Genomic DNA, 11,142 nt, shown 5'->3' on the forward strand with positions numbered 1-11,142 from the left:
TCACTCATCCTCCATTTTCCCATCTTGAAGCCTTGTTTTATTCCCAGGTTGACTCATACCTATACAGCTTTTTATTATTTTTTTTTTTTTTTCCCAAAAATTCACTGTCAATTCTTTTTGTTGTGAAGGAAAAGTGTTCATTTGAAGGAATGCGGAAAGCAGCACACTGCAAAGCTATTGTGTGCTTTAGGAAAAATATATCTCTGCTGGGAAATGGAGAAATCAGGATCTCAGGATCTCTGAGGGTAATTAAGAGCAGGGCTGCCTGACTTTTATTTTAGCTGATGATTAGGAGTTTTGACTGGTAAATGTCTCATTGTTTCAAAAGCTTATAATTCCTTACATAAGTCACTGTAAAGTATATTCCCTTTAGGGAGATTTCTGCCTCTGTGACTTCTATGAAAAAATATTCTCCTCAGGAGACCAATGGGCCTACTGTTTGGGACTCTGATCTCTTCTGCACTTGGAAAGTAATTGGCATTAGACATAGTTAATGCTTGGTTGTCACCATGCCAGACGCTGCAGGAAGTGATTCAGTAGGTCAGATCCTTTCCTCCAGCTTATTAATGGATCAGAACTGTTGAAGTCAGAGCTTCAGAGGTTTTTTCCAATGAAATATAAAACTTAAGCCCTTTGTGTTTTTCTTTCTTAAAGGATGACATGGCACATCTTAAAAAAAGCTGGTTATCTTTGGCAGTCTGTTTTGAAACATAACTCAGAAGAATGTCTAGGTCCATTAGGGCTCAGCTTTCCCCACAAACAAATCATGTTATCCCCTGTTAAAGGTGGAAAAAACTGTCCACCAGAATCAGCAAAAAAACCCCTGCAACCGTATGATTTCCTGCCATAATTTCCATTGTAAGGATTATTTAAAATGTTGGCCTAAATCTGTTTAAGAAAACAGATTCATTTTTGTTCTTGCGATAACATTATTTTTTATTTTGTATTGTCTTTTTATGTGTCATCTTATGTGAACATCTAGAAAGTGCAGTATATACCATCATTGTTCAGATGCTACTTTCACTTACATTCCCTTTTCATAAGCAATAGCACATGGTATCTCTATTGCCTATCATAAACTTGAACATTATGTTCCTAAATTATTAAACAGCAGCTTTTTAATCTCAGAAATGGTTGCTTTTTAGCAAGAGAGAAAAAAATCCGTAAAGTTTATAGCATAATGGAACCTCTACTCTGGCTGCGACTTGTTCCCAGTATCTATATAGATACATAAATAGTGTCATACTGGGGAGAAAATTACATAATTCACTTCTTCATGTAAATACAGGGAATTACCCATGGCAGTTAGGTCATGCCATCAGTGGGGCTTTTATTTTTTAGTTTTTTTGTGAAAGTCTTGGTATGAAAGTAAATCATCATTAATTTGGGTTTGAGTGTGAGAAACATGAGAGTTGATCTCAATCCAATTTCAACCACGCATGTGTAATACTACATATAATCTACCACAGTAATCAATCATTAATCCAGTCTGTAGAGTAACCTGATCTACAAATACTAAATACTAAAACCAAATTGATTTGGACTGGAATGTTATTATATGTTATATGTTATGAATTATTGTAAATGTACTCTTTTTTATTTTTTTATCCCCTGAATTGCAAATGCCAATGTGTCTGGCACAAACTGATGTATTAATGGAGGATTTAGCATCCAGAATTTTCCAGGGCATTTGAGGGAGAAGTTAGCCACATTTGTTATCTTGATGTTTGTATAATGCAAGCTATGTGCTTAATGCAAAATGCTGTAGAGTCCAGGAGAAACAAATAAATTGAGTCTCCTATAAACTGATATAATGGGAAAGCAGTTGCTATAGGAGCAGCAGATTCTGAGACACTAAGAAAAAAGGCAAATTTAGGTCTTGATCCTGCAAGCTTGTCTATGTGTGATTAATATAATCTGCCAGTCTAAAAATAAAGAGATTGTACATGAAGAAGTGCCTTAAACATACTATTAGAGGGACACTGAAATCCTCTAAGTCCCTTCTGTAATATGAATTCAGACATCAGCGTAGTGCAGAACATTTATGAAGCTCCCTGTTTTCTGAACTATTAGGCTATTTCTTGAGAACCACTGAAATCTGTGAAAAGCTGGATCCTGACTACTGAAAATGGTAAAATTAAAAAGACCAGACTGTTTATGCTCTAAATTATAAATACAGACAGCGAAGAGTGACATTTTACATATTCTTTAAATTTAATAACCCTAGGAGCAGTTAGTAAGTGAAAAACAGAACATGAGTTTTTTATCTGCTGAGTGTCCTTTTAATTTCACAGTGTGCAAATAGCTTTTGATGTGAAGATTTGGTGCCGAAGGAAGTAAGATAATGGAAGAATCTCTAAATTGCATTATATCACTCATGGTACTCTGCTAATATCAGCCATGAGCAAGGAGAGGATAGTAAGCAGAAGATAACAAGAAGGAGAGTCTGTGGTGATTACTGCTTAATTCAATTATTGGTTAATTAAATCAAAGCATCAGGAGGAAAAATCATTTGGATTAAAAATGAGTATAACTTCCGTCCTTTATTTGATTTGTTGTAGGAAGGAATAAATGGGGTAATTTAATCACTGCATGGGAAAGTTTCAGTAATTCTTTCAGAAATAAGGAGACCTCAGATGTGAATGAGATAGCAGAAGAAAGCCCAGGGCACACCCGCTAACATGAAAGATGAGTGTGTGTTAGCGTTGTGCTAGTTAGAGATTGTTATTGACATTTAAACTACTATCGTGTGCTGTGTGAGCTGTGATATGAACCCTCTGGTCATGTGGGTAGTCAGATGAACAATTTATTTCAGAATAAGCAGTGGGAAGAGCCTCAGAGGAAAGAAGAGGGTAGGCTTTGTTTCCCGAGGTCTGCTTTACTCCTGTTTATTTCTAGGCTATCACAAATTGTCAACAAAATTTTCACAGCTCCCATCACTGAAGTGCCTGTCGTATCTGTGAGATCAGGAGTTCCTATTTGTAGGTAGTTAACATACAGATATATAGAGATTTATCTAATGAAGTTTCTTTGCCATGAGAACTAGTTCAATAATCCTACAACATTGCATTCACATGCTCTGACAAAGTTAGAAATGATAATATGACTTCTTAAACTTGGGGAAAGACTGTTTGCATCTGTGGTTTTTATTCTTAGTTCTGTTTTCTTCTCCACTTCTCACCATATCTGGAAACTTAGTACTGTGGTGAAAATACTGTGCTGATAATTTGGATTTAATTTTTGCTTCCACTACAGTCTTGCTTTTCCAGCTTTGATTAACCTATTCCACCTTCTGTGGGATAATTCCATTTTGAAACTGACACCAGTCTTCCCTTTCATCTATTCTTTCTCTTGCCTGTTGTATGCTTTTCAGGGAAAAAATATTTGATTAATTTTTCTCCAAGACCTACCACAGCAGAACTTTGAACTCAAATGTGTCCTCTGAGACCATGCTAATCAACAGCCTGAATTTTTCAACCTGTTCCTTACAGTGTGCGAGAGCTAAATCAACATGATAATACTTACAAGGGTTTAGGTATAATTACTGAGGGTGTTGTGCATTAACTATCTCTATTAAAATATGCTAGTATGACAAATTTCAACTACCACTGTAATCTTGTTTTGAATATGTGCTTGGCCCTCTTAACCTATGCATAATTGTATTGCTATCATTTTTTTCTTGCTGAGAAGAGCATCAAGCAAAAAAGGGCATTTTTTTTATTGTTTTTTTTTGTGCACAAAGGAGGCTGAATGAAACTGTGACACTCGTATTGTTAGCAGCAATCAGACTCCCAGTTGCAGTGAATTAGCACTGCTTTCCTTAGGTGACAGAACTACACTGGTCTAAGTGCCGCATTACAGGACACAAGGGATTCTTTTTGTAGCCCACCTGGCTCAGAGTTCAAAGCACTACATCAGCAGTTTGTCACTAAGCTGCTTTCTGTGCACAGGTTTCCCCCACCCTTTTGCCCTCCAGTAAACCACTTTATTTCTCTGTATCTCAGTCCTTCATCTGTAAAATAATGGTGATGGTACTGCTATATTTTGTAGAAGTTTGATGTGAATAAATACATTGAAGACAGTGGCCCTCTCAAAAATGGTGGGAACAGAGAATGTGTAATTACCTGTGAAATACAGAAATGAATGTATATCAAAATAGAAAATCTTCATCTAAGTAGTTTCCTTTGGGCATTATACTGATAAGCTTCTCATCTAATCTTAAAAGTTCACATTAATGCCAAACTTATGAGCAATTTCATGTGTTTTGTTATTATTGTCTTGACACTTTTACATGATTGGCAAGGATTAAAGATGAAAATCTTTCTGGGATGACGACTGTGAGTGCTTAAATAATAGCTGCTATTTCAACCTTACTTTTGTGGCAAATAAAGAATTTTTTCTGTTAAAGTGTAAGCATGAAAAACATAAATTGTTCATGGAGGAACACAAATGTTGGCTTTGACAACGGCCCAAGTAGCTTTTGCCCCAGACCTCTGTGAAATGCCACATATCACGTGGTAGATTTGAGTGCCTGTGCCATACCTAGCAAAACCATTTGTTTCATTGCATTGGTGATGGTATGTGTGTGAAGAACTCAGTTTGCCTATTAATCTGCTCCTTTCTTCCTTTTTTCGTTTTATTTGTATATCCTTTAGAACCGCTTCCTGTGAGCAGTGTTTCTATCTATGATTACAAACCATCTCCAGAAACAGGAGTGTTGTTTGAAATTCAGTACCCAGAGAAGTACAATGTTTTTACCAGGGTAAATATAAGCTATTGGGAAGGAAAAGACTACCGAACAATGCTCTATAAAGGTAAGAGGAAACTATTCCACTATACCTTAATGCTAACTCTGCCGGAAACATTTTGAATTGTGGTCTTAGGTGTAGTTTGACATGTATTAGTTAAGATTTATAGTTTTTGTAACATGTCTGATTATATAGTGTCATGAAGGAAAGGAAGAGTCTTTGAATTGAACTGGTGGTTCACTTTGGATATCAGCCTTGCTGCCCATTCTAGTTCTAGTGATTCTTTTCTTTTGGATATTAGAGGAGACTGGGTGGTCCAGATTTTTTTAATCAGTTCTGAAATCAGCCTGGGAAGGGATCCCCAGTTCCTGATGCACTAAAACCCAAAAAGCTTTCTACCTTTTTTTTTTTTCTTTTTTTTTTCTTTTTTTCCAGCTTCCCTGCTGCTGTACAATCCAAAACAAAACAGAAGTTAAAAGGAAAGAAATACAAAACTCAGTAGGAAAGAGGGAGATACATTTTCACTTTCTAAAGGTGCTTGTTGAAATCCCTAGATGACATGTGTCAGTTGAAAGCATAAAAAACGCTTCTCAGTCTCTTCCTTCTGGCTAAGATTTCATTTTTGGTGAATAGCTAATAGGAGAGCTCTGGGATGACCCAGAGCTGGAAAACCCATTCAATATACCTGATTCTTGGCACAGAATTTAAACCTGGTAATTCTGTATCACCATAGACTGACACAGGGCTAATAGTACTATGCTGTATAGTGCTGTATATTACTGTAGCATTCAGCATTGTCCCTGAGCTAATAACCCTGCTGCATATTACAATTTTCAGTTTTATTAGAATAATGTAATCAGGGGCTAACAATCTAGACAGTCAGTCTAAACAATTTATCTAGCAATCTAACAAAAGCAAATTCTGATTTTTATTTTTTTATAACTCCCTTTTGCCCTGCAATGTAGCTTAAGCACAGCATCTGTCTCAGAGATGTAAATCAGACTGTCCTATGGAAAGCATCCTGAGAACTGAGAAAGGTATCTGCATACTCTGTGGGCCCTGAAGAGCAGGTGGTTGCAGAGTGGCAGTAAAATTCCTTTGAATAATCGAGTAGGTGCTGTACTGAATTTTAGGCACCGAGCTAAGGCTCCCAGAGTAGAAGTCTAGCCACTGTAAGCTCTTTTTAAAGTCAGTAGAGGGAGATACACACTTCCAGATGGAGGTCAGAAAATTTTTGAGTCTCTGCTTCAAAACAGGGTGGGGCTAGAAATCACATTTTTTCAATGCTGTGAGGTGCCAGAAGTTAGAAAGGGTGATTCTGGATCACAGCACACAATATAGGTAACCTCTTTCTGCAGAACAAAGGGATACCAGCAGTAATTTTTGTCTTCTGCAGCTAATACATGGTTCCAAGGGCTGTAATGCTGAGGCTGCTGATAAATAAAAACGTCAACCAGGTTTAAGAAATTCATTAAACAACTTGCACGCTCGTTCCTATAGCCGAATAGCCTGAAGCAACTTCTCACGTGTACTGGTGGTGGATGTGAGCTCCAGACTCAGAACCGTGCTTTGCACTCATTTGCATGCTAGATGGGCCTTTGAACATCTTCCATGAATGTTATGCCTCAGTCACCAAAAGACCACGGAGGCTTCTGCGTGCAGCAGTTAAAGGTCTGCAGAAACTGTCAGATGCTCTTTGAGATGTTCAGTGTCACGTGGAACAGGTTGCCAGATTCAGTTCCCTTTCCTGTGAAAAGTAGTTCATGTTTCTTGTGCTGAGCATTTTTAAGTTTTTTTTTTTCATTTAGCAAAGTGGCTTTGATGCCAGGAAAAACGTTGGCAGACTGAATTATCAGGATTTCATGTCTCAGACCAGGCTGAGCAATGTTTAAACATCTGAAACGCCGCCAGTTCAGCACGTGCAGTTACATTACCAGAAAGTGAACTTTTGATTCATTTTCCTCTTTTCTAATTTTATTCTTTTCTTTTTAAACTTTCCACAGATTTCTTTAAAGGTAAAACAGTTTTCAATCACTGGCTACCGGGTATATGCTACAGTAACATCACATTTCAGTTGGTATCAGAAGCGACCTTCAACAAAAGCACACTGGTGGAATACAGTGGCGTCCAGCATGAGCCCAAACAGCACAGAACAGGTGAAGAAAATTATTATGCACCATTTGCTCCCAGTCCGTATGATTGCTCTCCTTTCTGCTGTGGGGAGGGGATTGATCCCACAGAGGAGAGTCTGTGTGGGAGCAGTCCTGGGAGCTGCTCCTGCCCAGGAGCATGGGAGGGGGATGCTGAGGCTAGCACATAGGGTTATGTGTCCAATACAGTGCAAAGGGAAATTTATATGAGTGTTTCAGCTATAAAGCTTTTTTCTTAGAAAATGAATTCTGCTTCACATGAGAGGACCTAGGCCTTGTGCTAGGAATTAATTTTTAAGCCACAGTAGTAGCTGCACTGAGCATACTATTGATCCATCTATATTGGTCTGTCTCCTTGCACAGTGAATCATAGCTAAACTGTTGGAGAAGGCCTTCCTTACTGTGCAGTCTTCTATTATGGAGAGAAATGTCATAGTCACCCCACTTGGCAGCCAGTTCGTGCCCTGAAGCATGACTTTTTAATTTCCAAGACAGCAATGTTGCAAAGGCTGAAAATTACATTTGTTCAGTGTCCAGAACTAATTTAATTTGGTCCTGGGACAGTGCCCAAAACTTTTCTGTTAAACTGTTGGACCACAGACATTTTCCAGGGTTCAAAGTGAAATGAACCAGTGGTAAAATCAAAAAACCAAATCTTCAGATGAATAAACTGATGTTGGTCCATTCATTGCCGTGGACAAAGCAAAGTCAACTGATGCCAGCTGAGTTCTGTCCTGAGAATCTTAAATATAGTTATCAACATATTGAACCATAAGAATACAACCAACAGGATTGTACCTTGCTTTCCTGCTGCCCTCACATCCCTCATTCTTTGCATGAGGGATCGTAGTGTCTGGTTTTGTATTAGTGGCCGTGGCCAGGGCAGGGGAGATAAACAGATTAGTGTGGTCTAAAGTGCCAGTTTAAAAGGTGCCAGTCAAAATTATTTGCGAAGGCTATTTGCACTTATCATATGTAAGGGCAGACAGACAAGCAATTACAGTGAGGAAGACAAAATGCTGTGTGTTACCCTCCTGGTATAAGTTGAAGTACCTTCTTTGCATGCCAGAATCTTGTCTTCCGGCAATCTAAATTTTAAGTTCAAACCTTCACAAGTATTAAAATCTAAGCTGATGTTTAAAGGTTGTGAAAAGGTGCTGCTAAAAGCATATGAAAAGGCCTACAGTACCATGAAGGTCATACTTTTTAAATATGGTCTATGCCATGTATTAGTTTTGAATATATTTTTCAGTTCATTTCCACAGAAGTATTTTTTTCCATGATCAAAGTCTTTCTGGAAGACATAATAAAATAAATATATGAAAATCCATTCTTACAAATTCACACTCGAGTAGCCTTGCTGCTGTAAAAGCACTGAAGTCTGATTGACTGTGATTTCACATCTGCTTTTCTTCCTGTTATTTTTGAATCATGATTTTTTCTGTGAATTTACCCTCATCTTGGTCCTACTAGAATCGCTTGTTCTATATGTAAGAGAAGGGAGAATCTTAATATGAAGAAGTTATTTCAAAATATCTCTAGATGCATTGTTTTTCTGAAACAGTATTCCTCTGAGGAATTAACACATCTAAAGGTGCACAGAACATACCTATTAAAAGACTAACCCTTGCTTCTCTTTTAGTTCCTTACCCACCTCGAAACATTTCTGTTCAGATTATACCAATCAGCAGAAATAACTGGGAAGAGCACAGTGGGAATTTTGCAGAAGAATCATTCATGGGACCACAAGAAATCATGAAGAAAGAAAAACATAGCCATTTTTCTGACAACCCACCTGAAATTCCAGCAGTGAACACAACTGCAGCCTCAGCTGTCTACCATCATAACAGCACTGAGTATGAAACCACATCACAGCCGTACTGGTGGTCTAATGAAGCTGAGTCATCAGAGGGTGAAGAGGAGTTTGTCAATGCAGTTTCCAGTGATTATGAAGCCAGTGACGTCAACACATCTAGAAAACTCAATCCAGAGCCCCCTTCCTTCCTTCCTGTACAAATGGTGGTGACCTGGTTACCACCAAAGCCACCTACTGCGTTTGATGGTTTCCATATCAATATTGAAAGGGAAGGTAAACCAGAGCCTTATGGCCTTTTCATACTTATTTTCTGTAATTCCATTGGTGGTTGTCTCCTCTACAAATTATTAACCAGTACTGTGCTTCAGAGGGCTTTGTTGGATCTCCTGTATATCTTCAGAAATTTCTTGCACTGAATAGCATCTGATTCTGGCTGTGCATCATAAAAGTCAGGGAGGAGGGGTAAATTGCATTTTGCAATTCTCTTTTGTTAAACGAGATTTATACTGTTGTACATATTGCTACACTGTTTACACTGCAGTTGTCATAAATTCATTCTGGTGTTGGAGAAAGGAGGTGAGGTGACAGAAATTTGAGACACAGAAGGCACATTATACCATGTAGTTTTGCCTGCCACTGAGAAAGGTTATCAGAGAGACCTTGACTGGAAGGGTCATGCAGAAAAGATTCAGATTAATACTTGTCTTGGAGGACAGCTACCAAACATATTCCTTAGGCAACAAGGAAGCTTTCATGGAGAGTGGGGAGATTTTTCAAGTGATGAAGCTACAAGAAAATCACCACATTGCTTAAAGATTTTCTGCTTTAAAATCTATTTTATCCAAATTAATTTTATTTCCTCACAAGCAGTTTTCATAAGCCTTCCCACCCTGAGGGCAAATACCGTTGTTTTGGGGGTTTTTTTGCAGAGTAAGAATGCAATGGATTAGATAGAAAATTGGAAGCTCCTTTTCTTCCATGCCATGCTGTTTTTCACTTGCACAGTCATGGCAACCCAATTTTATCATCCATTCTATGGAATGAAAATTTGGCTTGGGTTTATTGTTCCTTTACACCTATACTTCAACCTTGGTCATTAATTACTCTTGTGTTGATGGCAGGAAATAAAACTACCCACATAAATCCAGTCCTTTTGGATACCTTTTAATCCCTCAGCAGAAACAGCATTAGCATTTCTGATATAAATCATTTTCTCAGCGGCTGCAGCCTTTCAAGTTTCAATTAATCCATACTTCTTTTTCCTCCCTGATTTAGAGAACTTCACGGAATTTTTGACAGTAAGTGAGGACACTCACAAATTTGTTGCTGAACTGAAAGAACCGGGAAAATATAAGTTGTCTGTAACAACATTTAGCTCCTCTGGCTCTTGTGAAGTTCGGGGAAGTCAATTATCAAAAACACTTAGCTTTTACATCAGTAAGTATTTCAACAAATCTGTCTTTTTCTCCCAGACCAATATAACTTTAATATAATGTTAGAGTTTGACCACTGTGGCAGCTATAGCATCTGCTGCAGGATCAGAAGAGTCTGGTCTTCTGGAATTACCTGTGCCAGAGAGGGAAATATAGTGCAAATATGTTATATGTTATATCTTCCCTGGATGGGCCTTCATTGTGCTGTCTTGGCAGAGCTAAGAACTGAAAACAGGTGACATATTTGATAGTCATTGCCCAGTGTACAGAAGTGAAGTGGCTCACTGAAACAAGTTCCCCCCTTGCATCTTTCAAAGAAAGGATTTAGTTCAGAGAATTAAAGCAGTGGTTGTAGACATTCTTGAAAATACTTAATTTCTTTACTCCTGGAGGCTCTGTGTACTGTTAGGGATGAAGAGTATCTCAGGCTGAGAGTGTGAGAATTGCACAATTAAACACTGAACTCTGAAATTAGATGGTCTCTGAGAGAACACAGAGCAAATTACAATAGATGACATAGTTCAGCCTGCTGAAATCAGAGGAGAAAAAGTAATTTATTTCCCTGTAGGATCCCAGGGTTTCTTAACTGAAGATTTAGTAAAAGACAACGCAATAAGATGCTACTGTGTAAACTAATATCATGACTGACAATTAGATCAGCAAGTAAGGCGGGTGTTGGTGAATTCAGATTGTTATCCTTCTGTGGCTTCTCTGTACCTTTTCTACAAAAGGAAGTAGATATATCCTGCAAAGTGCCCATACAAAGAGAAGAGGGGAATACTTGCAACAGTACACAATTTTACATGTGGGAGGATGGTGTCTCCCCCAGTTCCTGAATGCTGTAACAAGACACAGGAGCTAAAGCTGGCAGAAACATTCATATTTAGAAGATAATTTACTCAAGCGTTTAATTACATTACTAATAAAAATCTTGTCTTTAGAAGCTCATAACATTAACAAATACTAACAATTTAGGCTTAAATTCCTCATAATGC

General features: G+C 38.0%; 1 protein-coding gene across 4 annotated transcripts in view; it reads left to right on the forward strand.

Moving 5' to 3' along the window:
• PTPRO (protein tyrosine phosphatase receptor type O) overlaps positions 1–11,142 on the forward strand; it is a 154,548-nt gene that overhangs the window by 94,088 nt on the left and 49,318 nt on the right. For all 4 annotated transcript variants that reach the window (XM_065683236.1, XM_065683198.1, XM_065683209.1 and 1 more), the window contains 4 exons: positions 4,656–4,814; positions 6,752–6,904; positions 8,541–8,987; positions 9,990–10,151. In XM_065683236.1, coding sequence (XP_065539308.1) covers positions 4,656–4,814; positions 6,752–6,904; positions 8,541–8,987; positions 9,990–10,151 — 921 coding nt within the window. The remainder of the gene's footprint in view (positions 1–4,655; positions 4,815–6,751; positions 6,905–8,540; positions 8,988–9,989; positions 10,152–11,142) is intronic.

Source organism: Lathamus discolor, chromosome 1, assembly GCF_037157495.1.
Source record: "Lathamus discolor isolate bLatDis1 chromosome 1, bLatDis1.hap1, whole genome shotgun sequence".
Lineage (NCBI taxonomy): Eukaryota > Metazoa > Chordata > Aves > Psittaciformes > Psittacidae > Lathamus > Lathamus discolor.